The following is a 14,096-nucleotide window of genomic DNA, read 5'->3' on the forward strand; positions in this document are numbered from 1 at the left end:
ACATAGCATGTTTAAGGATATTATTATTAATATTATTAAATATTTGAAGTTGACTACCAAGAAAGTGAAAAGAAGAACGTTTAATTATTTTATATGTCAATGTGATTAAGGACTATTGACAAAAAAAAAACAAAAAAAAACAAAAAAACAAAACAAAAAAAAACCAACAAACAAAACCAAAAAAAAAAAAAAAAAACCTGAATGAATTTACTTATAAACCTGGGTGCTTGCCTGGGCCTACCCTATAACTTGAGTTAAACCGGTAAGAACAATACACCGAAAGACATACTTTTTCCGAAAGTCATTATGTTTTGAAAGTTGAAAAAAACCAGTATCGGCGCTATCAGAAGTTAAGTTCTATCTCCTTACTATTTATAATTTTTACAAATGATTAACCAAATCAAGTATCTGAGTGTTGTATAAGTATGTATACGATACTGGAATTTACTATGCAGGTAGGACTATTGACAATGAAACATTTTTTTTACCACTTTAAATATTTTCTTACCACTGCATCATTTGGTCATTTGGCAAGCCTTTTTTTTTAAATACATTGTTTCGAACTTATTATTTAGAGATCGTCAGAGGAGGGCGGAAAATGAAATAAAAAATTGTTTTCTTAGCAATGGTGTAGCCAAAAACATCCAGATGGAGGAGAAAATTAAATGTTAGGTCTAATCACGAAAAATGGGCATGTAAAACAATATGCAAAAGGATAAAAACCAAACTGAACAATACAATATCAGATTTCTGTATCTGAAAAGACCTGGCCTGCGATTTATGGATTTTAGATTTTTTAAAATCACGCTTAGACCTATGCAGTGGTGGCTCTAGGATATAATTTATGTGGTGGGGGGGGGTGGCTAAGATATCCGACTGGGGGGCTAAGTATTTTTTGGTGTAACTATAGCGCGCAGTGTTATCTAAGGGCCGAAGGCCAGAGCCAGGGGTGGACCCTGTATACGTCCCTGGCAGCTAGTCCACACCTCGAGCGATTTGAGACTTCGGTATACAGCGAAATATAAATCGAACTGCATAACATTTTAAAAAATCACTTTATTTAAATAAAATGTAAGTTTGCGAATTTAAATAAAATGTAAGTTTGCGAATTTAGGGTTAGGTATGCGGATCATTGGGATCTTAGTGGAATTGCCCTACCCCATACTTTTGTTTCTTTTATTATGTGTCATATTTCTTTGTATTTATGTAGGCCTATCAACCACTTAGTTTCTTTCATTGTTAGTCTGTAACTAGTAATTTCTTTCATTGGTTTATTTCCTACCTTGTATAAATTATGTTAGCAGTTTTCCATGCAAGTGGGACTGCCGTCACAAATAAATTGTTGAAACACTATTTTTACAAAGGCCGGGACAGATAGCATTGGGCTTCTGTCTTTCTTTGGAATGCTCTCCCTATTACAATCCGACAGGCAACTTCCATTGGTGATTTTAAGGCAGCTTTAAAAACTCACCTTTTTAGCTTGTATTTTTCTTAATTTTTTCCCCCCCCCCCCCGAATTTTATTTTTACTGTTAAGCGTATTGAGGCTTTAGCATAATGCGCTATATAAGCCAAAATTATTATTATTATTATTATTATGCATTTGTTTTTTTACATCACTCGGACTTTTCAAGTCGGGACGGGACCCATAGTTGACTAAAATGGTCCTTGTATTTAACATTGTATTTTGTATTTAACAACACGATTTGACCAAGGTAAGGTAAAGTTTCGGTATATCCTATGTCTTGTTAATATAATATGCAATGCATGGCTTTAAGGTGTATTGACAGTTAAACATACATGGGTCTATGTGTGAAGGAGAAAGGTGTGGCTGGTTGGCGAAAGACAAAATGTCCCTAAATGTTTTTAGGGTGGGTTGCCGGTAGTGGGAGCTCTTTTGCTCCATTGTTGGATCCACCACTGTCTTAGTTCCTATTGTATAGAAAATGCATGTACTAATTTCTTATTTCTTCCATTCCTTATTGTAACTGGAGATGGCCCAAATGTTGTGGTGGAGAAAATGGCTATTTTATCGGAAGGGAGAGTGATCAAGGAATTTGACTTAACAGGTAATGTAAACTTGTTAATAGTCTTCAACTTAATGTTAAAAAATTAATAGACATGTTATTAAATGGAAAACCCTGATGTAAATCTAAATTTATGTATATATTATTGTGATTCTTAATCGTAGATGTTAATTTTTCTCTGGATTGTGCTGTGTGATGCTCAGCCACATTGTTTACACCTTTGTAGCAGTACTGTAAATAATAATGCACTTTTTGATTTTGTGGTTAACTCTAGGAGATTTATCAAAGCTAAAAGATACGCCAGTTGTATTAAAAGAGGGCGTTGAATTCCAAGTTCAAGTGATATTTAGGGTAAGTTCCATAATTAATGTATCTAAGTAGCTAGACTGGGCTCCAGTCCCTAATCTTTGTCTTTTAATCGATTTTGGCACCATTGGCGTTCCATATTACCTATTTGCTTGGCGTTTTAGTCGCATAAAAGTTTTTCGACATATACCGTCGCTGGTGGCGCTCTCCAAAATTAGCTAATACTAGGAAAACCTATAATTAGAGACTTGTGACAAGTCTACTAAGTAGCGACAATAACAAAAGTTGTACTTTTTAATTTCTCTGAACTAGATTTCCCAACTTTCACATTAAAATCACATGTTTATTCAGTGTATTTTTTTTAGCACTTTTTTTATTTTACATACAAAAACAACACAATTTTCAAGTAAATAGATTTAAATATTGCTACACCCTGCTACATGACTTAATTTTGAATTCACAGTAATTTACAGTTTAATATTAGTACCCTAAGCGATTGATTTACAATAATTATATAAAGTTAAGAGAAATAAGTCCTTTACTAAATATTTCAATTCAAACTGTCAATCAGCAAGTAAATAATGTAGGCCTAGTCAAACTAACAAATGAAACCGTAAATAAATAAATCAATCAATCAGAGAATAAGTCAAGGCATTTTAAATAATATATTAAATACATCAATCAATTAGTTAACTGAGGGTACTAACATTAAAAAGCAACTTACATCACAATTTTGTACAAATTTGTATTTTTATAATTTGATATTCTACAGGTAAACCTAGAAATTGTTTCTGGGCTTCGCTACCACCAATCTGATTCTCGAAAGGGTATAGTAGGTAAATTAAAGACAGATTTAATTTCTGCATTTGTTATTAAGAGGATATTGGTAGTTGAGAAGGCTTAAAACTGTTTTGTATTTATTATGTCTATTCTATACAATAAAATCTTCATGAAATCCTGAGATTTATGTCGTAAGACAATATGAAATTTTTTCTTGGGATTTCTATCTTTCTTTTATTATTTATTATATTTTTTTTATTAGAAGCTATGCATAATATAACTGTTTATTCACATTTTTTTATACTTTATGCAAAAGTATCAGCCCTTTTTATATAAAATTCAAAACATATTTATTTAAAAAAATATGAAAAGTTACATTCTTGATATTTTCAGTTAGATATGATTTTAAAATGATTTACATACATAAGCTTGATTTTTTCACTCTCATTGTAAAAGAAACAGCGTATTAAAATGACATAAAGAGTGATACAAATACACAAGAATAAATGTTGAATATTTTGTCGTATCAACGACACTAATTTATTTTTAAATTATTTTTAGTGGATAAATCAAGTTTTATGATTGGAAGTTATGGACCAAAAATTGAACCTTATCAATATCTAACACCAACGACGGAGGCTCCTAAAGGAATGATTGCACGCGGTCACTATATTGCTAAAAGCAGCGTCTTAGATGATGACAGAAACAGATGCTTAGAGTGGGAATGGTCGTTTGATATCAAGAAGGATTGGGAATGACTTTAATACACAGTAACAACCCACATTCAGAAATCATCGTGTCTAAAAAGTGGCATCATTATAAAAATACAATTATTAGAAGATTAGAAGCACAAATGTTGAAAAAACCCACATATGTTTACAATTCCAATCAGTAGCCTATATTTAGAACTGTGTTTACCCAGGGAGTTGTTATAGCTGGAAAGTTTTTGATTAAGTAGGCGGTGTCATTAACTATATAGTTTTTTTTATTTGGAAATTAATAAAAAAAATACAATTTAATTGCTTATACAAGTACAGTAGTTAATTTACTGCTTGCCAGTGGTCTCAAATTGCATGAAAATGATGCAATGGTGATGGTAGTCTGTTCTATTGTTTTCTGACTTCCTTAGTAGTCATAAGGTTTTTTTTTTGGTTTTTTTTGTGTAATATCATTACATGTATTGTGCGCTATACAAATCCTTGAATATCGCCATTAATAACAAAGGTACAACCATTAATAAATATATAATTTAATAAGTGATAAAATTCAGGAAAATTCTTGCAGCCAAAACAGAATGTCATTGTTATTCACAGGAAAACCTGCATGCTCTAGGGTTTCATTCTGAATCTATAAGAAATATACTTATGGTAATTGGTAAATATTATAATAGATTTGATTCACTATTTCAGCAGTCTTATTAAAAGTATTATTATTATTATTACAGGTATCACAATTATTGTTACAAATAGTTTATGCATTTATCTTTACAGGTGTTCATATGATTAATTTTATATTTAGAAAAAATAAACAAAACTAGTCCATTGGCCTTAAATGCTAATAAATGTAAAAAAAACACAACAAAAAAACCGCCAGGCCGGGCCTACAATCTCTTTAACACTTCAGTTTTCAACACATTAGCAAGGCATACACCTGCAATATTTGGTTTTTCTTATTCAAAAGGTTGTTATTAATACTTATGTTTCAAAGATGCTCATAAGATAATGTGTCTGGATATAAATTTGCAGTGGATAATTACTGCCCTGTTTTCAATTATGTTAATATGCAATAAACACTGAACTATATCAAGGAGGTTAAAATTAACCTCCTTGACTATATCTAGCTGTTTTCTATGTGTATTGTTTGATTTATAGACCAACAAGTTTTCTTGGAAATCGAATAAGTAGAAGTCATTTTTTTTTGTCTTAATGACGATAAACAAACACTATTTAGCATTCTCCAACGAAAGTTATTGCGACAATTATTGTGAGGGAGGAAATTTCAGTACCGTAACCCGTGACGGCAGCGTCGTGCTTTAAACTGCATATAGGATGGTCAGATACAGTAACTGCCAAAGAGAGCCGTTTGGTAGACGCATTTTTTCATGACTGGGTCTGGAGAGAACAAGACTGGATAAATCCTTTCCTTGCAATGTATTGAAATACCTCTGGTTTTGAATCGTGAATTATGAGCGAGAAGGGTCTTGAACTAGCGCTGATGTTTAACTATTGGTTGTGGTGCTTCACCTTTACGTAGGACCACTCTATTTTCAAATGAAGTTTGTCTTAATTCGTGCGTAGAGATTCCCAATTGCTTTATTTTTAATAAAATATTTAGTGATAAATTCTTCTCTAAGCAATATTTTAATACGTTAACAGTGATTTATTATGATGGTTCTGCATTATTGTAGAATCTTTGATTAATTGAATATTATATTCGGTATCTTACATACAAAGTTATACATTGAAAAAAAAAAATTCTAAGATAAACCAAACAATAGCAAAAATACTTTATTTCCTTTGAGGTTTTTGCATTTAAGAGGATTAATTAAACATATGCATTGGTCATAATACATTAGGATTGAAGTGATTCTATTTTAGATTAATTAAATGGTTAAAATACGTTTTTAATTGGTTTATTTATTAAGCTTCATCACTGCGCACAAAACGAGCAGCAGTAACAGAATAGCAAAACAGAAAACAGCGAAAAGGAAGGGGTGTCAAGCACCTCACACCCCCTCATATATCTACATCCTTCTTGAACAAATTAACGTCACATCAAACAAAATAGAAAAGTGGAAAATTGCGTTGTGAAATACAATACTAAAATAACGAGTTAAGAATAAATAATACATTAAAAATATAGAAAGAGAGATAAATACATCGAACACTAAAAAATAGGCCTATACAATATATTTTTATTTACAAGACAGATGATTACTGATTATTATTTATTTAATCAAAATAATACAATAACATTAAGTATAGAAATATATACATTGAATATCATAATAAAGAGAATTTATTAAATTATTAATTAATTATTTATATTAACTACTATATATAAATATAACATCAAGAATTGCACAAAATGTATCAACTCAAACAACAATTGCACGAAAATTAAAAGTTACATTCATTTAAAATTAAAAATTAAATGAAATAAAGGGATTACTTTAAAAAAATTAACAATGAATGCCATTGGAAAATAATAAAAACCATTAAAAATGCTATAAGAAAATAAATAAAAACACTGAACATGAACAATAAATTTTAAATAAATAAAAAAAAAAAAAATTAAAAATACAAAATATAAAAGGGCCGAATTAATTGAAAATGAGAACATCTCCACACTGGAGACATCACAAAGGCTCAGATTACCGGTACAGGCAGCAATAGTCAAATGATAACTGCTCGTTTCTGAATCTTATAGCTTAGGCCCTGTAAAAAGGCCCTATTAAATTATAAATCGTCTTGTTTTCACAATTATTTTGAAAAAAAAAAAAAAAAAAAAAATCCCATACCCACCAGAGGCCGAATGAACTCAACCTCTGACAAACAATAATATGAAAAGCAACATTCGTTCGTTTGTCTATCCGTCGGTTCATTCATTCTTAAAATACATGTCAAAATTTTTTTTATTGAAAATTTGTTAGATTCCTGATTTTTTTTCGTTTTTGATTGGCTGAAAACGCAGACTGCAGACTTTGCTTGGATCATGGGGTATACTTGGGTGTGTGCTCGGGTGTGTGCTCAGTGAAGCGTGGTCGGTGACGTAACCGTACGTAGAAGGAGATCATCTGAACGTTACCAGATTTCGTATTTGGGCTGCTAAAGGACTTTAATAGGCCTAATTTTTAAAGAATTAATAATGCAGATACATTTGTTGATTACTATATTCAGCATTTGATAGTATGTCATCCAACAAAGATCCATTGCTCACTGATTTAAAAGGTATTTTAAGCCTTAGATTATCAAAACCTACTTAAGCCAAGCTAGAGTCTTCCTCCATCCAACTTCTGCCGAGCCTTCCCGGCTAGCTTTATCCATCACATGTATGTAGAGGCCTAGTGAGCTAGGCCTAGCTTGGTGGCGTCTACTGGGGTTGTGTACAGTCGAAGAGCCTTGGTCTACGCTCTTGGAAAGAGGCTCTTTGAGTAGACCTAAACTAGGCGATACCTGGTACTAGACATAGGCCTATACCTATTATAGGCCTATTTAGAATTTGTATTTGTGGGGAAGGGCAAAACCAGGGAACAGTGAAATTTCACTGTTCCCTGGGCAAAAAAAATAATATTAATAATAGGCCTACAATTTTTATTTTTTGGCCTAAAATTGTACTCACTGCTAGGGACCCTAGCCCTAGGCCTATTTCAATATTAGACAAATAAAAATGAAATAGGATAGGCCTAGGAAATTGGCCTAGCCTAATCCCTAGGCTAGGCTAAGTAAGTGGAAGTGGCATATTCTGGCTAGTAGGCCTAGGCCCCAGGGTTTGTTGACATGACGGTGAAACTGATAAGAAAGTGAGGTGACACTAGCTGGGGCTATGAAGAAGGTGATTTTTAATCTCATGATTGCATGTTTTCGGTTAGGAAGGCAATTGGAGGGGTGAGTGGGGGTAGCATTTTCACTGATTGAGGAGTTGTGACCTTTCCCCCACTTATTATTAACTTATATTACTCATGAAAAACAACAAAGAAAACAAAAGTGTTGATGATAGCAACAGGGGCGGCATTAGCGGGGGTCCGGGGGAAAAGGATCCCGTCAGGGACCTCTGGAACCCCAGCTTGGACCCCCATCAGTGAATTTCCAGTTAAGATCACTGGGGGGAAAATCTAATTTTGAGCACCGAAAGTACAATTTAGGCATGCCTCTATCAATTAAAGCTGTCAAATTTTAGGGATTAAAAACTGTTGTTTTAAAAACTAGCAAGTAGAAAAGACGAAAGAAAATGCAATAAGAACTCGGCTCGGACACAATACCGCACGTCGGGGTCGCCACTTTGGTAAAGTATAAATACACTACCAATTCGCGTTCTACAAGAGGTACGGACCGTTGAGGAATAAGTGAAAATGGTATTACAATGCAATTCGTCTTTCAGTCTACTGTACTGTCGTTCATGCCATCCAGTGGGTCGTGAATGTGTGTGTGTGTGTGAGAGCCTCGTGTAGTACATAATGACCTCAGGTCACTAGTCTCTGCGCAGTCTGTATGAGCCCCTACAAGTGCAAGTAGTGCTACCGTATGTGCAAGGTGATGTATATACTGACTATCGTGATCGCTGCAGTGGTGGCACCAGCTCTTCCCCGACAATGGCCGGTACCTCCAAAAGGGGTACCCCCTACAGGGGGACATGTACCCCCGACAGGGAGACTCTTAACTTGCATGGTTTTCTATCAAATCATCTTTTTTTAAATTGAATCCAATAATTAAACACAAAATGTAATTTTTTAATAAAAAAATGCCCGACAAAATTAAATTTTTTCCCCGACAAATAAAATATTTTCTCCCACCAGGGGAGGCTTCCCCGACGATTGGGGGAGGGGAGCTAGGCTTCCCTGACAGTGGGGGATTGGACCCCCTTGTCAGGGAGCTTTTACTCTTTGTCTGGGAATTCCTGGCACTGCCTCTGGATAGCAAGTGGTGAGAATATGTCGGGGGTCCCAAGTTAGAAAAAGTTACTTCTGTGACACGTTTAATTTTTTTTTCATTTGCATGGTGATTCTCTTTAGTACTGACTTCTGCGAGACAGTTGATAATTATAGTAAAATCATGCAATTATTATGAATTTGCAGGAGATGTGTTATTTTCTGGGAGATTCTTGCCTGCTTGCAGGAGTGCAAAAGGGCGTCCCAATTTTCGAGAGACTCGCACGATTTCGGGAGACTTAGGACCTCTGATATTTAGTTTTAGTTATTGATCTGTGGGAAAAGAATTGGTCTACCGGACCAATTTTGGCTCTAAAATTACCTACTGTACCAAATGTAGTCCACATAAGCCAAAATCGGTCCAGCGTCTATTTAATAGTAAATATAACATAACATGTATTTTTTAGCTTTTTTCATATTTGTTTTTAATCAAATGATAGACAAATATCTCATCTCTTATTATATAATGTTTTTTCATTCGTTTTGAGTATACAGCAACCAAAATTATTACATTATTTTCACTCTTCGCACCCAATAAACTCTATGGTGCAAAAGATAAAAAGAAGATATGGTCGAAATTGTGTTGGTCTGCTTTAGTTTAAATATTCTTTTACCTTGTTTTGTTTTGGTTGTGTGCTTGCTACACTGCGACGAAATAGGCCTACGTGAGCAATCATTTAAAAGAAATTACTTTAATACCCCTTTATTTTTTTTGTGTAATAGAACAAGTATTGTATGATACTAATACCCCACACAATAATATTGAATATTTAAAACTAATACATCGGTCTTGTGTTTCATTTTAGGCCCAAACCAAGGCTTAAACACGGCCGCCGAAAATGATGCATGCTGTGTGTCGCCTGGGCGTTAGAAGTGCCAGGTGTGTTTGATAAAGCACGTCCACAAAAGCTTTAAGCAAATCATTCCGTCACTGCAAAAGATTTTGCAAGTGTTGGAGGAGCATAAATTACTTCCATCCACTCAACAGGAGAAACAATCACACCCTGCCCTATGGGCAGCAAACGTGTTACAAGCAGACATGCCAACGGACCAATTTTATTCAAGGGAGACTGGTTTTAGTGGCTAATATCGACCCGAAAATCTAGGCTAAAATCTGTCTACTGGATCTTTATTGACCTGAACCAATTTTGGCGTGACAGATCCTTGTGGTTTGGACACTTTCTTATGACTGTTTCCCCTCGTAAACAAAGTAATTTGAAATACAATTTATAATGATTTTCATTTTATTTCCTTATATACACACATCAGGGATAATTTTAAAGCTTCGTTCAGAAGACAAGCCCATTACTGATCATCATTTTGAACTTCAGAATCTGTGTGAATGCTTTGAGAAGATTTTCAGAAAAGGTTTGAAAAGTAAGTAGTTTCCAACTGGGTTTTGTAGCTCTACATTGTTACAAACTCTGCTTTTAGCTTCTTCCCTTTCATATTTTCATTTTGCAGTTAAAAATGTAATAAATAATTAATAATTTAGTTTATTCATTTTCATTGCAAAAATTCCATTAAAATATGCATTTGCATTATTATATAATAGACAAGAATAAAAATTTACAATATAAAAGAGAAAGTTAAAATTATGGGAAGCTAACATTCTGGGATGATTAAATGCTAGGAAGCTTAAATTGAAACAGCATATTGGAAGTTAATCATATTACATCACAATATAAAAAACAATAAAAACAATAAAACAATAAAATTCAAAATTAATAAGAAATATGCAATTGTTTGTATTTTTTATTTTAAAACAGGCATACTATGATGTAATTTGTTTAAAAATGTTTTAATTTTTTTCCTTGTAAAATTATGATTGGCTTATTAAATATATCATGCCAGTCTTAATATTAATTTTCAGATCTTCCATTTTATAATTGATTTTGCTGTTCTATTGTTATTTTCAAACAGGCATAAATTTGACGTAATTTGTTTAAAACATGGAAAACCAGGTTTAAGTTATATTATTATATTGTTTATTGTCTTTTATACGGATAATTTATTTGTCATTTAGTTAGAATTTAATTAATTATTAGGTTATAATATTCATTATTTTTATGTTGATCACTTGACTGTAAGATATTCAAAATATGTAAAATTTCTAAGAAAATAATTGGCAAATTAAAATTATTTTTGTATATTGAAATTGTTTTTTTTTCCTTCACTGGTAATGTAATTTTGTTGTAAATGTCATTCCCATTATAATTAAATTAATTATAGTTAGAGGTTAAAATTGTATAATTTTATCATTAATTGAACTTCTTAAATTTTGATGTGATCTATTTTTTTAAGTTTTAACTTGTTGTATTGTGTTTCTTTCTTGTACACAGTTTTGTGATACTAAATAATAACATTGTCTCTCTTGTTTTTTTCAGATCCTGGTTCTTTATTTGGTCTTTACAAGAGAGATTATTGGAGCTGGATTGAATCTCTTCCCAGTTATACTTTTAATGAAAGGTACAATTTACAATATATTTGAAGAGGAGAAAAATTAATTCCTATTTGTTTATTGCAAATTGTCCAGCACTTTTGTATAAAAGAACTCTTGTTATTTTTTTCCCTATTTTACTGGTTAAGTGTATCTAATACTTCTTCCATCTTTATATTCTGCCGTTAAATTTATTTTTTGTATTAAATTTCCTTTTTGGTTTGGTTTTCCAAATCATTCTTTGTTCGTCCCTTGTCCAGTGGTGGTGCCAGAAATGTTGTTGCCAAGGGGTCCGACAAAGCCTCGGTCGATGGACTAAAATAAAAAATCCCCGGCAGTGTCCATGGGAGAGTTTTTATGGCTTAGTATGGTCCAAAATGTGCTTTTAGACAAACACAATATTAGGGTTTGGCAATCAAAATGACTTTATTTGGATAAGCAAATTATTATTTTTAAAATTTTTGATCCAACAACCTGTTGTGCGTTGGACTACAGGGGGTAGGCCTATCCAACGGGGGAAAATGCCCCCCTTGCCCACCTGATGGCGCCACCACTGCCCTTGTTCTCATTACTTCAGTTCTTATTGTGAACTGTATTGGTGTATCATTATATTATACAAACATTTCATCATTAAATTTATTATTATATCATATACCATTTGCAATTCTCTTCTTTCAGATTAAATCCATTGTTTTCAATCGCCTTAGAAGAATGCAGAACATCACAGAAGGTAAGAATGGTTCCTGTGTTCTATGGATGGCCATGTTTAACAATTTATCTCCATGGTTTTCTTTTCCATGTATTATTTCTTAGGCAAGACTCTTTTATACTTTGTTTAGAGAACCCATTTTCTGCCAATAATAACTTGGAATAAAAATAAAATTTAATTTTTGGCAATTAGCGCACCCGCCACCATGAAAAAAAAATTTAGAAGAAAATAAAAGTTTTTTTTTAAAATTTTGATGTTATGATGTATATTTCTTCCTAATTATATAATTTTTTTCCGCCCTCCTTTGACAATCTTTCATCATTATTGTCAGGTGGCGGGTTTGTTAAACAAGGTATAAAAAAGTCCGCCTTACGGATAATACAGTATTTATTTATGCAGAAATTTCTCCTGTACATTTTGGTTTTAATGATGAACAACATGTCATGTTTGTACACTATCAGTAACAATGAGTTTTGGAGTCGTCTGTAAAGTTTATTGTAGTCTTGTCAGTCCTTATAAAGTATGAGTGGAGTTGAATACAGTAGCTTAGTGGTTAAGATGCTCGCCTTCCAATCCCAGGTTCCTGGGTTCAAATCGTTTATGGTTCCAGGATTTTTTTCTCGCGACAAAACAGCTCCACTCCATAAGCCTTGTTATGAAAGACTTAGTCATGTGTTTGTCATATGAAGGGATTACAGTATATATGTCACTAATTGTTAATCCTTGGCCATGTGCCTAAAGGAATACAATAAAAAAAAAAATCAGTGTTAGTATGATTTTGAATACACGTACAGGGCTGTATATTGAATGTAACTCTTGCTGCTTACTTCTTATTTCATTTCATTCAACAGCATAAATACTAAAAATCACCGGATGAATTACTCTAGGCAAACATACTGTACATGCATAAGATACTTTTCATAAAGTTCCATTGTGAATCTTAAGCCTGTTTTTTACTAGCAGAATTTATTCGCACGAATTAAAGGATTGGTTCGCTTCCTGAGCTCTGATTGGTTGCGCATTTTTTCACTTTGCAAAAAATCTGATAGGAATTTGAATGCGCATGTGCATGAACCGATGCTTTCAAATCACGCGAATGAATTCGCCAAGTGAAAACCAGCTTTAGGAAAGTGATTTTTTTTTGTCATTGGAGAAAAAATTCTGTGAACATGACATTTGATTGGAAGACAACTCTTACATCGTTATCACAACAACCTTTCTAGTGTGCTTTTAAGTCACTATCAAAATAGTGTTGACACACACCATATGATTACTTATTATTAAGCATACATTTTAATGTTTTTGTGTCTTTACTTCTAGGTGCGAACCCACCAGGGTAGGGGCCGCCTTTTTATTCGAATTGCACTAACCAAGAAGATATTGAGTGTTGCTTTGGAACATCTTGTTATGAATCCAAAATTGACAGAGTACTGGTATAAACCGGAGCTGTCAATCATTGGCAATGAAGTCTATATAGGTAAGAAAATAATATATAATATAAATGCCATCTGTAACAAATTTGCAATTGTCAATTAAATAGGCATTTTTCACTCAGACTAGAGCCCTCTATGGCATTCTTATTTAAAGATTTTTAAACTTTCATAATTTGAGCGAGTCAAATGGCCGATCGGTTAAGGCAGGGTTGTCATAACTTTGTATAGCCAACAATATCGGCACGGGTTCATGGCTGTCTCGCTCCTCTGGTGGTGGAACAAGCCATCTCGGATAAGGACTTTGTACACAAATGCTCATGTGCACTTTAAAGAAACCAGTACATCTTTCGAGGCGAGTAGGGTGTTACCCCTGTGTATTGGTCCACTCGGCCCCTGTGGTGGACAGATAAAAATGTGCTGGTTTACCGGCTGCTGAGGACATGAAGTGACCCTCAGGGGAGGAGAAAGTTATTGAAAATTGTAACATCTAGTGTTATTATTATTATTATTATTATTATTATTACAATATGAAATCTACAAAAAATAAAAATAAATTCTAATAAATCCTCTGTAAGTAATATATAAAAATATTATATGAAAAACATAAAGGTAAAGGTAGGAGAATAACCCATTGCAGCTTCATTGTGCTGAATTACGTATGGGCGTGGTCAGTGACTACCTAGCAGCCGTAAAGAGGCGCTTCATGGTAGCTACATGTTGGCATCATTCCACAACGACAAAGGCTAAAATGAACC

General features: G+C 33.3%; 2 protein-coding genes across 4 annotated transcripts in view; both read left to right on the forward strand.

Annotated features, from left to right (window-relative positions):
- LOC117118521 (rho GDP-dissociation inhibitor 1-like) overlaps positions 1-4,948 on the forward strand; it is a 6,382-nt gene extending 1,434 nt beyond the window's left edge. Inside the window, exons 2-5 of the mRNA XM_033263146.1 lie at positions 1,994-2,068; positions 2,301-2,377; positions 3,105-3,168; positions 3,674-4,948. Coding sequence (XP_033119037.1) covers positions 1,994-2,068; positions 2,301-2,377; positions 3,105-3,168; positions 3,674-3,870 — 413 coding nt within the window. The 3' untranslated portion in view covers positions 3,871-4,948. The remainder of the gene's footprint in view (positions 1-1,993; positions 2,069-2,300; positions 2,378-3,104; positions 3,169-3,673) is intronic.
- A 1,927-nt stretch (positions 4,949-6,875) lies between these two features.
- Positions 6,876-14,096, forward strand: part of LOC117118516 — a 52,022-nt gene continuing 44,801 nt past the window's right edge. For 2 of the 3 annotated variants that reach the window (XM_033263140.1, XM_033263138.1), the window contains exons 1-5: positions 6,876-7,062; positions 10,029-10,136; positions 11,147-11,228; positions 11,878-11,929; positions 13,229-13,385. In XM_033263140.1, coding sequence (XP_033119031.1) covers positions 7,023-7,062; positions 10,029-10,136; positions 11,147-11,228; positions 11,878-11,929; positions 13,229-13,385 — 439 coding nt within the window. In that variant the 5' untranslated portion in view covers positions 6,876-7,022. The remainder of the gene's footprint in view (positions 7,063-10,028; positions 10,137-11,146; positions 11,229-11,877; positions 11,930-13,228; positions 13,386-14,096) is intronic. The other variant, XM_033263139.1, reaches the window with a different exon arrangement.

Source organism: Anneissia japonica, unplaced genomic scaffold, assembly GCF_011630105.1.
Source record: "Anneissia japonica isolate Jap-2015-1 unplaced genomic scaffold, ASM1163010v1 scaffold287869_len1821871_cov162, whole genome shotgun sequence".
NCBI classification, from domain to species: domain Eukaryota; kingdom Metazoa; phylum Echinodermata; class Crinoidea; order Comatulida; family Comatulidae; genus Anneissia; species Anneissia japonica.